This window comes from Acipenser ruthenus, chromosome 16 (genome assembly GCF_902713425.1).
Source record: "Acipenser ruthenus chromosome 16, fAciRut3.2 maternal haplotype, whole genome shotgun sequence".
In the NCBI taxonomy this organism is placed as follows: Eukaryota; Metazoa; Chordata; class Actinopteri; order Acipenseriformes; family Acipenseridae; genus Acipenser; species Acipenser ruthenus.
Window position 1 is genome coordinate 2,404,529 of NC_081204.1, and position 19,625 is coordinate 2,424,153.

Below are 19,625 nucleotides of genomic sequence, written 5' to 3' on the forward strand. Positions count from 1 at the left end.
ACATGTATGTGCGCCTCTGCTGTACATGTAGTCAGTAGCTGTGTCATACAGTAGGGATGAGTGAGACTATCAGGAGTGGGGCATATAGTCCTTATTCACTTTGTCTGTACAATAGTAAGCCCTGATGGGGATATTGATACTGGAGTAGGAAAGTTACTTCATTGTTTAGCCCTTTGGCTTCTATCCAGACTGACAGAACTTGTGAAATAGTATCAATTGACACTGTAAACTGCAGTCAGTTCAGTGTTGGGGGCAGTTGTACAATTTTATAATATGCATAATTACTCTTAAGGCTACTTAACCCCCTTGTGTAATACTATTATTTGTTTATTTAGCAGACGCCTTTATCCAAGGCGACTTGCAGAGACTAGGGTGTGTGAACTATGCATCAGCTGCAGTCACTTACAACTACGTCTCACCCGAAAGATGGAGCACAAGGAAGTTAAATGACTTGCTCAGGGTGACACAATGAGTCAGTGGCAGAGGTGGGATTTGAACCGGGGACCTCCTGGTTACAAGTCCTTTTCTTTAACCACCAGACCACACAGCCTCCTACGAAATCATATCGCAAAAGTCTACTGGAAGCTACAACAGTAGTACAGTATTTCATTTTGAAATGTGAGATTTTTCAATTTCTGTCAATTTTTTTGTATGTAGTTCAATATGTTAACCACTGGACCTCACAATACCTCTGAATACATGTCAAACATTTGAATACAAACTATGTATGTCTGGCAGGAGCCACCCTTAGGAGTTTTACATGACATAGAAAATGTATGACAAATTATTCTATGTATTGAAATAAATAGTTCCCATTTTTCATCATGTGTAAGCAGACTTACCTTAAAAATAAACAAAGACGAAGGCAATATTATTAAGAACCTAGATGGATTCCTTGATTGTTTTAACCTTTCCAATTTATCAGCCATGTGGCAATCTGGGTTTAATCACGTGAAAGAAATTGCTACTGCCAGAGAGCTAGCTTTCCTTATCGATCTTGTTCCCCACATCTGCAGTACCGGATGCACTGAATACGATCATCTATTTGATACATATTTTTCAGGAGCTGTTTAAAGGGAATTACAAACTGGTGCAGCCAGTCAGTATCTGCCAGCTCAGGTGCCCATGACGAGAATCTATTTTGTGAAGAACTGCCTGGTTTTGGTTTTGTTTTCTCAGTGGATGGGGACTTTTTTTTTTTAGGCTCATTATTGCAGTTTGTCATCTTTTATTTATTCATTACATTTTTTTTTTTCCAGAGTTTCAGTTGCAGACCCACTTACCGCTAATGGCACCCAAGTGCTCCTCTGTATAAGTGCGCTGTATGAACCCACTTGCTATGAAATGCAGATGAGCAATGCTTTTATTTTTACTCTTGTCTTATGTAAGTGCATTATCTGTTGATTTTGGTTCCTGTGACCATGAATTAAAAAAAAAAGACCCATCTTGGGGGGGGATCTAATTCCTAAGGGTTCCATGTTAGAGGGTTTCCTCTTTACCGAACCCTAACCCTAACCCTAACTCTGTATGCCACGAGCACTCATAGAGGAGTATTGGATGAGCGTGTGTGTATGTGTTGGGGGGTTATAAGTGATTATAAACATGTTATTAATTATGCTTTTAACAATTCTAGAATATGGTTAGAAATAATAAGATTATTATTATACACTTTTGCCATTGTTTTTTTGTTGCTGTGGTCTGTTATAACAGAGATAGTCTGTCTGCCCGTCTTTTCAGATCTGCTTGTGTTCCTGTCTCACCAGTTGTATGGGGTGGCTTTGCTTTTGCAATGCAGTTATTATACACTATTGACATTGTTGTTTTTTTTTTTTTTTGCTGTTGCTTATAATCACTTATCCGGATACCTAAACTGAAGTGTTACTGCTTCTACAGCATACAGTACACTGCTATACCATTGTCCTAGCAGTACTGGATGAATAGATCTGTAGTTGGTGCTGTATAACGCTTGCTTTATTGTTTAAGGGGATCTTTGCAGCTGTCAGTGTTGTAGTTGCACTGGTGCTGGGGATGCTAATGTAATTATTGAAATGTAGGACATGCACACAGCAGTTCTGTCTATTAGCCTACTTCTTTCTTTCTGTCTGTTTCTTTGGTGAGTTTGTAATGTAGTTTCAATTTGAATGTGTATTCGGGGCTGTCTGTGGGTGGTTCTCATCCTGCTAAAGCTTACCTTTTGTTGAATGCAGCAAATACATAGTTTTTAAGTATGTAATGCTGTGGATGAGCCCTGCTTAATTGCAGTAGAAATGCCAGCAAAGTGCTGGAACTGGAAGCGCCCGTGTAAAGTGAGCCCGGCAGGTATCTGTGTGGGTGGGTGTCACGCAAGCCCCCAATCTGTCTGTGTCGGCTGGCTGACGAAGCGCTGATTAAGAGGGGGTTCCCGTCCGAGGACACACAGCGAGACCTGCTGCCAGTCAGTCCGTGCCTCCAAAGACAAAATGCCTGTAGCGGGTACTGTACGCATTACAGAACGGGAAAGGGAAAATCCAGGGGGTGTGCGCCTTCATCAGTTTGAACTGAAAGTAATGAAAAAAATTCAGAAAATCAGAAAATCAGAAAATAGGATTTTAGGACCTTCACATTGTTGAAGTTTCAGATAAATGAATTATGCTGCAAGGCATCTTCTGTAATGGTGCCTTGCACTGTAAAGCGATTTCTGATAAAACCTATTTGCATCACGTTGACAGCTTTATTTTACACATGTATATTACTGCAGCTATTTCTGATGGTCTCTTGTGAGCTGTTCCATTAACATTTTCCCTGCCAGGTGAATAGAACACCACTCCCCCTGCTGTGCCACAGTAACATTGCACTGTAGGCACCAAATAACATTTAATGTAATGGAAGAGAAAATAACTTCTGGAGTGTTTTTCTGTTGCATTCAAATGAAGCCCTCTAAAAGTTTACCATATTAAAAGCATTGCAAAGTGTAATAAAACATAGTGAAAACATGGTGAAGAATAGGTAAGCATTGTAAAGAATAGCGAGGTATGGTAAAGCATATTAATAAACATGGAAACCCAGGGTAAACTGTGGTAAATGCAGAGTATAACCATGAGAAAAGCATGGTAAAACTGCAAAAAAACCTTTATAAGGGAACTAGTAATAAACAGTGTGTTGTAAAATTCAATGCATATTCTAACAGTAATTTGTGTTAAAGTCGGATTCTTGGCAAATCTTGCTCACTGAGCAATCACTTTTGCATTTACATTTTATAATTTTTAATTTACTGAATTCAAATATTCATTGATTGACCCCTCTTAACAAGAAAGTAAATACTCCCACTTGAAGTGGCTCTTATACTGTAGGACAGCTTGAATGGGGCTGTCCTTGTCCTCGTCCTTGTCCTTGTCCTCGTCCTTTTCCTTTTCTGGTTGTCTTGAAAGAAAAAGGGCTCAAGAACATTCCTTTCCAAATGTAATTGGAACCTATCTTGCACATCAGCATCGCAATGAGCAAAAGGGGGAAATGAAAGGAAAGAATTGTCATTTTGAAATGCCTTGGCAAGGAGGCAGTGGACTTTTAGGGGGTTCAATATAAGAATTAATTCCTATATTTTATCCCACGTCTGATTACACATGGCCTGAAATAGCGTTTGATACAAACACACAGTCAGTGTATTTCGTACACCTATGTTTCTGCGCACTATAATCAGTGCAATTTCTTTCTTTTATTTGCTTCAGTGAAAAATGAAAGTGGAAATACAGCGACGGGTCCGGAGCAGTGAGACAGCCTTTTTCTTTCCTACTTGATTGCACATTCTTTTTAAGTTCTATGCGCAGTGCTTTGTGATGGTGGCCCACTATGAAAGGCGTTATATACAACAAAGATTGATGGATGTGTGAGTGACAAAAAACAAGATTACTTTTTTTTTTTGGACACAATGGCTGTAAAGTTTGCTGAACCAGATGAAAACGTGCTAATGGTTTTACTTTTGAAATCGGTTGTTTGCAGACGGCTATGCATAGACAGAACTTGTAGAAAGAAGGATGGTGCACAGTCACAGGTAACAAAGCACAGGATCTTCTGTACATCCAACATGTAACATTACTATCAATAAATAACTACTCCCTACAGGAACATACTCAGCTCCTAAAGTTGTAACAGATGTTGGCATTTGTAGTGATACTGCATAGCAATAGAAATATAACCTGGATGTGAACAGCAGCAGCAGGAATGGGATAGTTAGAGGAGACCACTGAGGGGAATTTACATTTAAATGTCACGTTTTGCTTAGTCATTAAAGGACCAGAAGGCTGAATAATAATGTGCGATTGCCAGTCCCCATAGCGCTACCATCTGTGTTTCAGCGTGGTAGCAGGGAGGACGAGGGCAGAGTGACTGATAAAATAACTCAATTACCCAACCAAGAGTGCTGTGCTCTCCACAGCACAGCCAGCCCCACTCATGACTCCCCTTCCTAGTAATGACAATTGCAGTGCATCACTCTGTTTTCACTCTGTTAACTGTTCTCAAAGAGTACGTGACCATTCCCCAATGGTCACGTTAATAAAAATGGTGTCTAGAGTTTGCAAGAGTTTCCAAGTTTGGTTCCTCGGATAAACAAATGATCTGCGTGCTAAAACCTGGATGTAGTTTGACTGGAGCTGTAAGTGATGAGCTGTAAGCTGCTGTGTAATTCTCAGGACACATGAGAGCACAGTTTACTTTTTTAGTTTAAAATGTTCTATTTATTTAAAAAAAAAATAATCATAAACAATAAAAAATAAACGTATGTGGATGTCTGTATTTCAAAGTCTCAAAGTGTTCTCTTAAATACCAGAGACATCAAATGAAAGCCTTTGAAACTATTAGATCTGCTAAGGTTAACATCAGAGGTCCTGCAGTAGGTCAAGAGGGGGACTACAAGGGGAAACCCTTTAAAGTTGCTTGCTTTTGGTTAGACAACTACTGTACTGTACATACTGTAGAGATCCATGAGAATGACTTGCGATGCAACTTTCATTTTAGAGCAAAGACTTTGATACATCTTGCTCTTTGTTTTCCATTTACAAGCTGCGTGTGTGTGCTTGTGTGCGTGCGTGTGCGTGCGTGTGTTAGGGTAACTAACTGGTAATATATTATACATTGTCCATCCTTTTATAAGTGTGCAAAAACTACATACAGTAAATGAGACCTGCTGGTTCAAAACAGCAGAATGTCTGTGGATCCTATCTCAGTGCTCACCCATCCCTGCAGATGGGATTTGTGCCAGCGGTTAACATCTGCCCTCCAGCTCAAGGAAGGCAGGTCATGTGGCTGGTACAGTGCAGGTGCTCCATTCAGACTGAGTTCCTCCCATCTGTTTATGTATCAATGTCCAGGTAGCGGATTGTAGCAGCTGGTATTTGGATTTCACAGGGTAGTATTTTAATGGCTCATTATTGTCTGTTTTCAGTATGTCTGCTGGTGTTTTAGATCATTAAAATAGAAAATGGTAATCTAGAGTTAAAGCAACAGTTGCAGTGGTTTGAAATCTGCAGCTTTTAAATGTTTATTGTAAGTGACACCGCCCTCTTTATCAGTATGTGGGTGTAGTTCCCCTTTTGGTTTTGTGATAAAAGCTAGCGTAAGGTTCGTGTCTTCCAGAACTTTGCAGGCCAGTCATAACGCCCAAGTAAAAAAAAAAAAAAAAAAAAAAAGGCTCAAGTGTTACAGCTGAGTTTCCGTGCTTTTGAGCAAGTTTATTAACCCGACTAAACTCAGAGAGATTAATACAAAAAACAAAATCACTGTGACAATAGTGCGACTATGAAAAAGGCTTTTTTAAATTTTTATTTGCAGTAAAGTAGATTTTGGTTTGTATTGCTTTATTTGCAATCATGTCACAGCCCTGCCATTTAGAAACCCTGCATTATTTTGGCAGATGTTACCCTTGAGGTGTGCCCTACCCTCTTTATCATTGTGTCAGGCTGCTCCTTCAGTGTGGCGCTTCCTCGGAGCAGCGTGTAAAATAAAGCTCTGCTTTGCTGGAGCAGAACCCTCCGCTTCTAGCCATGCGTGAAAAACCATGGAGAGTGGCAGCTCTAGAGAGCCCGGCTGACAGCTCGATGATTGCGAGGCAGCTCTGATAGATTGACTGCCTGTGAGTGTGCAGCGCTGTCGTTGCCGCGCAGATCCTCCTTATCATCCTGATTAGTCTCGCTGCATGGGTTTGATTTTAGTAATGAGGAAAATTAAGCTGCTCATTAACCTCCTGAATTTGAAAACAAGAACTACTCTTAATCAAAAACCTTTGCTGGCGTACAGTGGGTCGTTGTAATTGAATACTGTAAATAGTAGTAAAACGTCTAACCAATCTGAAAGGCATGTAGGAGACAAGTGTGTACACTGGGGCCAAGACAACTGCCTTGAATTTTCACCAAACTGTTCCTGTAAGAGTGAGATTAAAGGATAGATCGACATGATCAGTGTGTAAGGGTCACGCATTTGCTGAGGTCCCTTAAATTAGATACCTGCTGTAGTATTAAGCTTTATACAAAGTATCACTGATCTGTTTTCATTTCAAAGTGTGCTTTAAAAAAAAAGTATTTGTTCTCTCTTTATTTTGTCTCCTCTGTTCAATAGGTTTGTAGTTCAAATGCATGTACAATACACAGAAGATATAATTAAGTTGACCATATGGCTCCGTGTTCAGTGGGACAGTTTGGAATAGTTCAGGCTTTGCAACTCGCAACCCAATGCATTCTGGTACATTTGACCTGTCTCAAGTACCATTCTTACCTTTAAGAGAAGCAGGACTACGCTTACCAGAATGCATTGGGTTGTGAGTTGAAAAGCCTGAACTATCCCAAACTGTCCCGCTGAACACGGAGCCATATGGTCACCTCAGATATAATGAAGAATGTAATTCAAATACATACATTTTTTGGTTACTGTTGTTTCATGCTATCTTTGCTATAGTGCTGAAGATGAATTTGTTTTAAATAAGTCATACAGTAAATGTGCAGTGTTAACTTATACAGGGAGGAGATTGTTGGTACGGTATTCAGCAGCAGCCCATTTACACAACACTGGAGCAGTAAAGATGTTCTGGAGATGGTGCACTGCCATCTACTGGGTTATTTAAGCCATCACAGCAGTACGGGTTTGTTCTTTAAATGTTGCCATCTCATTTCTAAAAGTTTAAGGGAGAGGCGGGTAAAGGGTTAAAACGGTTATGTAAACTTCACAAATCTCAAAAGGTGGGAGAAAGGCAAAGATCCAACAAAGCAAGCGATTTTCTTTGGTGTGATCATAACTCATTTAATTTAAAACCCATAAAGGTCATGTAATGCCACTGTGATTGGTGGTATTTTTGAACAGTGACTCTGAACCTGCAAATACAGTACAGACACCAGCCACTACCTAGGATGAAATATAAAAATCTATTAGAATTTATGACAGGAGCTAGGCTGCAATCCAACTACTGCAAATACTCTGTGAGCCATTGTTTAGACTGATAAATGCTGAGGGCCAAGTGGAAATTATTACTGAGGAACAACAGAGTTGAAATGCCACTGGAACAAAGAGGGCTTGCTCCTTCTGGTAGGGACACTGGCACTGCTGAAAACAAGTGGAACTGTGTGAAAAATAAAGGCTTTCATTGCAATTTTATTAGACTTAATAACCAAGTGTGAATGGAAGAATTTAGCCTTGAAACTCTAGCCTTGACTTCAAAACCTGGGTATTTTATATCAGAAAAAGGGTTTAGGCTATAAATAGTATTTTATGAAGTTTATAATGGTGGTCGACCTTTTCTCTTTTATTTGGGTTGACAGCATCATGTTAGAAGTTTAACCCTTTTTGTCGTAGATACCTTTAGCTGTAGATTTGTGAATATGCATTATATGACCGTGTCATTTTAGACTATTAACTCTTTCAACTGTGCAGACCTGTATACACTGACATTTTTTCTATTTCCTTTTCATTATAAGACACTCTGTAATTAGTTAACCCAGGGTTATCATGCTGGGAATGTAATACGGCAGGGATTGTGCTGTATTTGTGGTGCTGCTACGGTATTATCACAGCTGTTGAAGTACAGCAGGGAATCAAACTCAAAAGCAGACGATGAGGTTCACATGTTCAGAAACTATCCTCTTTAGTATAGTCACTGTTCTTGAAACAACAGCTACTCCATTGCAAGGGAATCCAGGATAAAAAAAAAAGGTTGACCAGACTTGACACTGGTGCAAATATATAATAATAATAATAATTGTGACAAGTTCTAGCATGGAAGGGCCACAAGTCTTATTTCAAAATCCTGTTGAGGAGGGTCCTGTACAGCAGTTCTGTTTTTGATCAGTATTCCTGGGGTTGAGCTGTGATACATACACGCCAGTATATCAATTATAACAGTGCTTCAGCCTGGAGCACCCCCTACGCATAGCACTATAGCACAACTGATTGGATTATATTTAGTGGTTTTCAATAGCTAGAGTTCATGACCCTTGCCAGCACACTAAGAGCTACTGTAAGTCTGTCAAGAGGGGAGTCGATTTTGATTCAATCAAAAATTGGGAGTAACATTATGTACAGTTCCTGTTTTGTTTAATGATGCTATTTATAAATACACTACTGTATTTATGTATTTCTCTATTACTTACTACTGCATATAAATTAAATACACATGAAAGTATCATTGGTTTCAAAAAGGTTTATTGGCAGACTGCTTCGGCTGACTATGTTTGTAAGTGACTTGAAAGCCAGTTTTGTAATGCACTGTAGGTGGTGGTATTTCAATAGCCAACTGCATTTGTCATTTTGTTTTTTAGCATCACCTCTCTCAAGTGCCCATTATCAGTCTCCAGGAGGTGTCTCTGATCTGTTGAAGACTGTATAATTGCAGGTTTTAGCAGGCAGGAGTTCATTTGACTTTTTTGTAATTTTATAGAGGATATGCAGTGCACCACTTAAGCTTTTAAAGCATTGGTATATTTAGTCTGTCATCTGTAATATTTATGAAGGTTTGACATTCACCCCCTTTCTACCATAAAAACACAAAACAAATTATTATTATTATTATTATTATTATTATTATTATTATTATTATTATTATTATATACCGGTATGTCCATTTCAAAAGGTTTATATTCTAAATATAATATGAATGAAAGTGACTTTGTTTTGCATGAATCTGTTTTTATAAGGGTTTTCCATATAAAATGATCTTTTAAAATTTATATTTTCGTAGCATAAATATATCAATGCTGGCTCAATTAAACAAGAAAACATTTAGAATAAAAATATTTTTTCTGTTATGAAAGATGTGGGGTGCAAATTGTGTTTCTTAACTATTCAATACCTTTCAAGGTTCTGTCATTTGTTTCCTCAATTACCGTGCAATGTTGGAACATAAAAAAAAAATAAAACTCATTGGTGGCTGAAGGCTGCCATCCAGTATTGTTTTCCGTATTGCCGATTTTTAAAATGATCTGCATTGTTATGCTTCCATGTATTCTGTTTTCTGCTTGCTTCTTTGCCCTCACTTTATTTGATTTTGGTCCATTTTGTCATTTGCCATGCTGTGCAGCCATTGGATCCGAGAAGAACTAAGGTTTGTCCTATGTTTGCAACCAGTCGGTGTGCGAAACATAACTCTGTGGTAGTGTGCAGTCTGCCTTTAGTTTGGAAGATTCTTGTATTCTTTACCTTAACTACGTCCTCAATTGAGTAACTTGCCTATGCGCTACAGCTCTGCTAAAATTCCGATTGAATCCAGACCTCTGCTATTTGTTTTGTTTACCACACAAAACAGTTGCAAGGCTGTCATTTTCAGCAAATACTGTGTGCAACGAGCACCCTGAGTGTAACATGCAAGGATGCTTGGGTTACATCTCTTGTCTAGTGTACTTTCCTAGCTAAAACACCATAGTATACAGTACTATATCAAATACTTAAAGCAAGTGTACTGCACCTCTATTACTATTTGAAGGAAAAGAATACTGAAGCATGTATTGTGTACCTGTTAATAGTGTGCATGTTGTTGCTGACAGATTGGTGTCCCAGTGATGGTTTTTCGGCAGCTCACGTATTTTTGACCACGCTGCTCCGGATTTCAAAAGTAGAACTTTGAATTTGAAATGTTCTGTGTTTTAGTGTTTTGACACACGTCTTCCATGTGTACTCTGTTCTTCTGTATGTCTGTCTGAATTTCACTATTTATTTTCCATCATACAGTGGATTGAAGGTCTAAAGATCTATCTTAAAGCTGGTAACATAGGCTTTGGATGGCCATAAAGCCATATACAGTAGAGATGTGGATTCCAAGACGTTGGTTCATGTCTGTTCTGTACTGAAGCAGAAATAAATATGTTCTGAATGAATGTTACTAATTTGACTAACACTGGACAGTGATTTAGGGAAGTTTGTATGTGCACCCAAACCTGTATATATTAAAGTTATTTTTTTATTTTATTTTTTTTAAAACTTGTAGCATCTCCACGTGACAATCCAAGCTCTGCAAGATGAACTGAGAACCCAAAGGGACCTGAACCACCTTCTGCAGCAGGAGAGTGGCAGCAGGATCGCGGATCATTTCACCATCGAGTTGACAGAGGAGAACTTCCGGCGGCTGCAGGCGGAACACGACCGACAGGCCAAGGAGCTCTTCCTCTTACGAAAGACCCTGGAGGAGATGGAGCTCCGCATCGAAACGCAGAAGCAAACGCTCAACGCCAGGGACGAGTCGATCAAGAAGCTGCTGGAAATGTTGCAGAGCAAAGGCTTGCCTTCCAGGTCCATGGAGGACGACAACGAAAGAATCCGTAGGGTGGGCGAGGCCGAATCGCAGGTCAATCACCTGGAGGTGATCTTGGACCAGAAAGAGAAGGAGAACATCCACCTCCGAGAGGTTCGTACCGCTGCCTGTAGAGTAACAATGTGAACGGCAGCTCTCCCTCCTCTAGTAAAATACATCGTGCAGGATTTCTGTAGATTTCTTTCACTTCCTTATTTCTTCATTTTCTCCAGCCATTTTCTGCATGTTTGCTCTATCGCATCACCTCCATCCATCTGCTTTGGGTGCTTTATACTTTAATATGTCGGTAGCAGGTGTCTCCAACCCTGGTCCTGGAGAGCTACTGGGTCTTCTGGTTTTCGTTTCAACCGAGCTCTCACTTACTTAATTGCACCAATTATTGGATTAATTAGTCAGACTTAACAGGTGTTCCAGATCTTTATCCATTGATGACATAGACCCCTATAAAATCTGAGGATATGGGGCTCTCCAGGACCATGGTTGGAGACCCCTGGTCTACTGGAACACCGTTTAGTCAGGATGCCCAATACCAGAAGCCATTGCATCGAGAGCAGCTTGGTACAGGGTTGAAATATCTAAGTAACTGATGCATTCTTCTTGTTGATTCACTTCATATCATTTTCACATTCGTTTATCTCATCCTGCTCACTCAACATGGTATTTCCTACAACCACTAGGGGCAGAGTGTTGCAGAAGGGACAGGTTAGTGGTTACACTCTGGTGAACCTGTACCTCATTTAGTCGAAAGGAGTGCTTCAGACGTAAACGGGGTGTGACGACTGAAACAGAAAATGAAACAAGGTGAATCTAAAGAAGAACTGTACGTGGGTTAAGGTAGCTCTAATATTACTCTGCATAGCTGTACCACGTTTTCAGTCAGTCATTTGTGATATAGCTGTAGTGCAAAGTTAGGTGGCTCTCAAGCCTAGAATGTTCTGTACTACAGTACATTGGTCTGATTTTCCCCACAAGTCCACCAAAAATTGATTGTTAAAACCATGTCAATCTTTCTGATGTGCTCATTTTGGACAACACTGACTGAAGCTGCTGCTTCAATCTGTGACACTGCTCTGTGGTGAGAGTCAGGTTCTGTAAGCTGTATGCTATATACTGAGCAGCAGCAAGTACAATACTGCAGGTACAGCGATGGACAACTGTTTTCCATCCGCCTATACAATTAACTCATTTTGTTTCATAAAGTCGAATGAAACCTCCTTAATAATGTTACGTTAACATATTGCATTACATACCGGTTTGTAGTTTTCAATATACTTGCCGAAAACCCAAACACAAATTGAAAAAAGGGGACAGTATGGCTTTTGCGGTATCATTTTGTAGTTTCTATGATTACATGATGTAAGTGCAGTAGAAAATGATACAGAATGCTTGCAAGTGGCAAATTAAACCTGCATAAACGTTCCCTTTAAGACAGCACTGCGTTCCCTGTCTTTATCACAGCACTGGGTTAATGCTGTTTGAGTAATGATGGTAGCTATTACTCATGCTTTTAAAAAAATAAATACAAAAAAAGTATTTTTTCTGTGAAGTTTGGTCAATTAATTTAATCTAATGCTCTGGAGGTAGACATGAGAAGCATTAACTTATTAAGTTTGAAGCAAGAACTTTTTTTTTAGTAAAGAGATGAATGCACAGTGTTGAGAATTGGGTACAAAATAATCTTAAAAAGCAACAAGGTCTCATACAAGATAAACATAAAATAAAAAGTGCTGTGTAAGTCCTGGCTATCGCGTTACCAGGCACTATATAAACACAGTAGACAGTTGGCGATTATGATTTTTGCTAACAAGTGGCTTTTATAAAGGAGGAATATAACACCATGCCAATTTATCCAAGTGCTAATAACCATCATCATTTACCTTGGGAGTGGAGGGGTAAAAAGAAACCATTTTCAATTAAAAGGTGCTGTTTCCCATTAATATAATTAATTCCAGAGGAAATGAACTGTGCCATTTCCCATTCTTCAAGTCATCACTTTCACCTAATTGCTACGTTTGCCTTTCCCATTAAAGAAAGGTGTGTTCTATTTTAACACGACCGGCTTTTATTTATTTATTTTTTAATGATGGAAAGTGTTTTCATATTAAATCTCAACTGGTAACTAAAACCCATTTTTCTCCCTAAGATCTTTCTTTCTTTCTTTCTTTCTTTCTTTCTTTCTTTCTTTCTTCCTTCATCCTAATTATTAAACACATCCTCAGCAGTTTACTGCTCTACAAAAGGCTCTGTGTCTGAGTGTAGACTGATAATTGTGTTTGTAGAAGCTTTGGTTTGTCATGGTTTCCAGACAAACACTAGATGGCAGTATTACTGTATTTAAAAGGTGCTTGAAGATACATGAAAGTAACATAGATGTAGTGCAATACATGACAGAAACCAAATAACTGGATCAGACTAGTAAATATTAAAGAAGAGAGGAAACAGAATAACCAGAACATGCTTATTTAATGACTGTATACATTTTTATTTTTTTGGAAGAGGTGTTTTTTTCTGGTTCATTTGATTTTTGTCTGTTCTTAGTTGTCTTTTTAATAGCTTTATTGGCAATTGAAATTACTTAAAGTCATTGTGCAATATTCAAAGGTACTATATGTGGCTGTATTCATTTCCCAAAATGGCCTCTGTCCTTTCTCCACTAGATCAGGCCAGAAAGTGATGGATATTTTTTCCTAGTGATGCCAGCATTATTTAAAATACTTTGCTAAGAAGTGTCCAGGAGCTGGATGGTAAGAACAGAGGTACCTTTTATACAACAAAGGAAAATACATTTCCAAAGTCAAATTCTGAAATCAAAATTAAGAGTTTAATAAAAAAGAAAAAAAAAGAAAAACCTGTTGACCAATGAGACCCTGTATTCTTTTTTTTCCCCATGACTGTGAAATCTTTACTTGTTCACATGAACAAGTGCTGCTAGTGCCATAGAGCTTCATATAGATATATATTTATTATATGGTGCAAATAATGTGTCCTTGTTTCTCTGGACTGTTTAGTTTCTTTGAGATAAGTATTTAAAAGTGTCCGCTATTGAATTCCTACCTTGGGGCACAAATTCCGAAGCTAACAGGCTCCATGTGGTGTTCTTCACGGTGCTCTTTGTGATGTCATTGTTCCTGCGCAGAGGGGCGGGGTTAATACTGGGGGGAACCATCTAAGAATCTTGCATCGTGGAAGAATCCATAGGATCCATTCCTTTTACCTTCAACATGTATAAAGAGGGTAACAAGTTAACCTTCTACTAGGGTTTGACAATGGCTGACAGTTCAGCTCTAGACAGTTCAGCTCTACACAATTGGCTGAGACCTACTGAAGGTTAGCATTTTGGATATCAGTCACTGATGTAGCATAACATTACCAGACATTCCCACCATTTGAATGTGCCATGCTGCATATCATTTTGTTCATGTAAATGCTAAGGAGAGACAAAAGTCATAATGCAGCCTGAACGCAACCTAATAAAAACAAACAAACAGAAAAGAAACTGTAATACTTCACAACCACATTATTCTGCTATTTTGACATTTTACTGAGGATGAGAAGCAATTGAACTCTGAAATATTTTGACTTAGAAGTCAGTTACTGCTATGATGTGTGCAGCTGACTCAGATTAAACCCTAATGATAACTGCAGTGTCAATAGTTCTGTGGATTGATGGTGGGCATGGTTCCACACGCATCACGAGTTGAGAATGTCAACACATGCTCCCCCACTGACTGCAGAACCCACACATTTTAATCTACATTTTAAAATGTACCATGCTCGAGTACTAGTCTTAGAAATCCACACCACGGATGAGTTTATAATGTGCATCGGAACCTCAGAGGCTACTTTTATGGGAAGATGGGCTTTCGAACAGTAAGAACAGAGCATGCGCTATTATCCCCCTGGTACCGGAAAATAAAGTTAAGAGTTTGGGGTCTGTTGGGCCTTTAACAATTATGTATAGTGTGGATCACGAAAGCCCATTCCTGGCGGTGGAGTAAACTTGATATTTCCACTGCAAGCCATGGGACATCCGCGTTAGATTTTTATTTCATCTGCATATCAAAGGATGTTGAGTGTTGTTAAAGTAAACATTTAACTTTGTTAGCTGTCAAAAAATGTAAGAAAACATCAGGGAATATTGTGTTTTTTTATCACGCTTAAATCTACCGCAGATGTTGAGCATTAGGTTATTATTATTTATATATTTATTTTAAACACACACACACACACAGTGATTACATATGTGCTTTGTTCTAAATGAATGTTAAAATGCCACTTTGATTACTTTATCGTGGTTCAAAAGGGGGATCATAAGCAGGAGGGTACATCGAAGCCAAAGATATAGAGATTGTGAATGCTGCTTTATCAGCAGCATTCACCTGAAGCACCTTCACATTTCTTTTTTGTAGCAGATTAGCAGCAACGCTCATTATGCCAGCGTTCTTTCTCTAAACAGCCACCACACACACACTGTACATAAACACTTGCACATCATTTTATTTTGGCTCCAGATAAGAAAGAAAGTAAACAGACGGACTGTTTTCATTTTTTTTAATCAATGACCAGTGGTTTTGTAGCAGGGGCTTAATTGTAAGCAGCCTGTACAAAAGATGCATGGTGTGTCTACTTTTATCTACAGAGCACGAGGATTTCAGCTGCATTCTCATTGCCAAAGGGAATGTTTAGTAACACTCCTTAAAGTTTTGGGAATAGTGCCCTGTGTGTCCGCATAAGTGCAGAAAACCATGATGCGCATTAGCCCATTGGACAAGGATATGTTCAAAGTGAACAGTCTTGCTTGGTTTTTGCAGGGCACTGAATGGTGCAGCCATATTAGGACGATTAGTGCCTCTCCCTTCATTTGTCTCTGCCAGATGACAAATATTAGTCTAATGCATATCCAAAAGGGGTCTTTCCATCTAACTCAGCCCGCCTCACCTTATTAAGGATTTTTTTTTTTTTTCATTGTATGTTTTGAAATATGACTTGTTTGGAATTTGGCTGAATACAAAAGATACCTTTCAGTGTAATTTTTTGCAGCTAACAGTATAAACGGTAGTGTGGGCATTTTAAGTTGAAGTTATAGGTGTGGAAGACTTAGCTTTTTTGGCAACCATTCCAGACATGAAAAAGTAGTCATTAATGATTGTGCCTGGGAGAACTATAATTACTTTTAATGCAGGGTGTTCAGCCACACTGTGGTTATGGCCCATCAGTATTCTTGCCAAGGTGCTCCGTTACAGATTGTACAGTATAGTCTTTGTTTTACATCAACTGTTGAAAAAAAAAAAAAAAAACGCTTAAAAATTAAGGTGTGCATTTCACATTTGCTATAAAAATTAATTGGATTTTGTAAAAAAAAAAAAAAATAATAAAAAAAAAAAAACTTGCTTAATTCTATATGGTAATGGTACACTATCATGTGATGTATTTCTGCTGGTGCATTTGTTGATAACATTGCAAAGATAATTCAAGAAATGCAGAGAATGAAGGAGCAACGTATGCAGTTCGGCATAATATTGTGCTCTATTTTTGTTCCACATGATTCCACGGATATTTTGCAGCCCAGGAGAAGATCAGTCAGAAGAGACAGCTGACCATGTGAATTAGCATTTTAGGACCTGTCTCGAATTTTTACTAACCCACACATACTTGATATTTTTAAAAGTCTGTCACGCAAAGCTAATTGCTAAATTTAATCTGAGTTTTTATTTAAGATTCCACATTTCCAAATGCTCCTTCTTTATGTAAACCAGTTGTCTCTTGCTTTTTGTTTTGTCTGCAGAGTGTTGTACAGTACGTACACATTAACTAGGCAGTTCTTACTACTAATACTAGGGAAGAGTATGTTTGTAGTTATTATTGCACAGATGTTAAACCTCTCCCTCTTTCATCAGGAAGTAGCGTGATGCTTAAAGACATGGCAGGCCATTGAGTTACTGGGTTTGGGTAATTGGCACCACACTGTATGTATAGTATCGTGCTCTTAAATACAAAAGACCACATTTTATGTGAAAACCTAGTGTTCGGGTAGCAGTTATGCAGCCTTCTTTTTTATTTTTTATTTAAAGAAAGCTATTCATTTGACTAACCTTTCAAGTAGTTTTTTTTTTTTTTAAGTCTTTGAACGAGGATGTGTTCATGGATGGATGTGTATATCCTGATGTAATGTTTAATGCTTAACGAGTATCTTTAGCAGCTGCAGTTAGTATCCCTATTTGTGCAATAGAAGTGAACATTAAAGGCCGGTTGCTACTAGTGCCAAAAATAGCCTAGGTAATTGGAGCACTGTTTATCGCAGACAGGTTTGTGGTTAATAGTCACTGCACACAACTTCTCTCTGTCTATTGTAAACTCAGCTCCGTCCAGGTTTTCTTCTTCATTGCAAAAAAACTTTAATTGTGGATGCCATTTAAATGTTGAGGTTTAGCACCTGTTTTGAAACGCTGTACGGCTGATTAGAAGCAGCTGCAAGATCGGTCTGGCTAATTATTTATTTGTGAAGCATTTTCTTTCATGGCGCCCAGGTCCAGATCCCCTTTAAATCAATAGCAGTTTTTGGAAAATGATCACAAATGTATCTGTTTTGTGGACTGAAAACCATATTGCGTGCTGCCTTCAAATTCAGTAGGGTTAGCAGCACTGACGCTCCAGTAACCTTGGCCCAGAAACTAACAGGCTGGGTTTTATCCACAGAAGGTAGAGCAGGCTGTGGCATGAGTGATTCTTGGACTGTTCTGTAAAGCAGACATCTGTGCAGCTAACCTTCTATAGTCTGCGTAATGCAGAATTCAGTGCAGCTAACCTGCTGTAGCGTGCGTAACGCAGACATCTGTGCAGCTAACCTGCTGTAGTGTGCGTAACGCAGACATCTGTGCAGTTACCCTGCTGTAGTGTGCGTAACGCAGACATCTGTGCAGCTAACCTGCTGTAGCGTGCGTAACACAGACATCTGTGCAGTTACCCTGCTGTAGCGTGCGCAACACAGACATCTGTGCAGTTACCCTGCTGTAGTGTGCGTAACGCAGACATCTGTGCAGTTACCCTGCTGTAGCGTGCGTAACGCAGACATCTGTGCAGTTACCCTGCTGTAGTATGCGTAACGCAGACATCTGTGCAGTTACCCTGCTGTAGCGTGCGTAACGCAGACATCTGTGCAGTTACCCTGCTGTAGTGTGCGTAACGCAGACATCTGTGCAGTTACCCTGCTGTAGCGTGCGTAACGCAGACATCTGTGCAGTTACCCTGCTGTAGCGTGCGTAACACAGACATCTGCAGCTAACATGCTATAGAGTGCATAAAAAAGTTTAAAAGACACAAAGCACTATCCCCCCCCCCCCCTTTTTAAAGCTTTTGCAGTAAAGGGAAGCACGCCTTTAAATCTGTGCAAAACACAATGCCTTTCATTTCAAGCCCATGACTAGATCTTGAATACCAGATGTAAAGGATGCGATGTGAAAGCTAAGATTAGTTTGTGTTGACCCAGGGACCCTTGGTTGGAATTCATAAATGCAGAAATGGGTACATGGCAGATGGAGCTCTTTATCATCCAGGGGTGGAAAGTTCGAATTGTCAGTGGAAACACACATCTTTACTGTGCCTGTCCATGCAACGCTGCAAAGCTGCCTGCCTGCCTTTCGAAAACTCTTTAATTCCCGCAGCCCTTGAGTAAGCGCCGCAGCTGTTTTTAACAATTTAAAATAAATGCTGTGGTGTTAATTCAAAGTAATACGATACTCAAAATATTAAAAAAGATAAGAAATCCAAGAAGCGTTTGCATCTGTATTGAAATGAAAAGGTTTGCATTCTTTTCATTTGAGATCAGTTGCAGTATCAGTAACATTAACTTGCTAGGGCTGCCTTTTTCTGTAGTTTTAGTAAAAGTTTTGAAAACGGCATCAGTGCTCCAGTTTCAGCTTCTGCTCAGTGCTGTGAGGTTGGCTGCTGTTGCTGAACTTCGCTTTTACCAGTACTATCTAAACGAAGATTTCTAAAGGGTATTTTTATATGACTATGCTAATATGATATTGGGTAAAGGGGCTGGAATAAACAACAGACTACATTCAGATCAGGTTCAATAAACAAGCAAAGCTGATTTAATTGTCAAACAGTACAGCTTCTGAGATTCTGTACAGCACGCTCCAATTACAGAGGACTCGGATAACATGGAAGGAAGCTATTTCTACATCATCCTGAACTGTACAGGTTTTTTTTTTTAAAGACAAACATATTTTTTTAATATATTTAATTTTCTGAGCCTTAAACTTGAGATTGGAATCTTTCTTATTAGTACCTTAAATCCTGGCAAATTTGTTACATTACAAGTCTCAGTAAATGTTCCATTAAATAAACTTCTCTTCATGTTGAGACCTTGTTTAAATGCAGGGCCTTGATGTTTTTGGCTCATTCTCTGGTTTTCATTCATGAGGGCAGGATCCTGAGTGAAACTTCAGAAATGTCGATTCTCTGTTGCGGGTGGGAAATGTGGTAGCTTGATTGCAACAGCCAAGACATCCATTAGCAGGAAAGTCATGTTTATACGACGTACCGGTCATGGGCACAGGTGTCTCAGTGTTTTCTTTAAATCTTTTTGATAAGGATTTGGAGAGAGCCTGCCTTTTTTTATTGCATCACTAAATAGTTTTTTTTTCCTGTGCAAAACTGCAATATTCTTTGTGCGCTACTCTTTTGCTTGCTAACCGGCTGAAATAAGAGTATATTCTTTTGCTTTCTTGTTCCAGTAAGCCAGTAAAAAAATAATAACCGAGAACATCTTGTAAAGTTTTGGAAATGCTGTGTTAACTTAATCCTTTTTGGACTTTACTATCCACAGCTTAACTAGCCCAAGATCCCAAGGGGTTTT

The 19,625-nt window shown here is 39.0% G+C and overlaps 1 protein-coding gene across 15 annotated transcripts in view; it reads left to right on the plus strand.

Moving 5' to 3' along the window:
• The window catches only part of LOC117963517 (ERC protein 2-like), a 262,184-nt gene that overhangs the window by 14,729 nt on the left and 227,830 nt on the right, over positions 1 to 19,625 (plus strand). For 8 of the 15 annotated variants that reach the window (XM_058988385.1, XM_058988384.1, XM_058988392.1 and 5 more), the window contains 2 exons: positions 9,536 to 9,559; positions 10,439 to 10,855. The exons of 1 other annotated variant lie outside the window; for it this stretch is intronic. In XM_058988385.1, coding sequence (XP_058844368.1) covers positions 9,536 to 9,559; positions 10,439 to 10,855 — 441 coding nt within the window. The remainder of the gene's footprint in view (positions 1 to 9,535; positions 9,560 to 10,438; positions 10,856 to 19,625) is intronic. 6 more of the 15 variants (XM_058988386.1, XM_058988389.1, XM_058988393.1 and 3 more) reach the window with 1 other exon arrangement.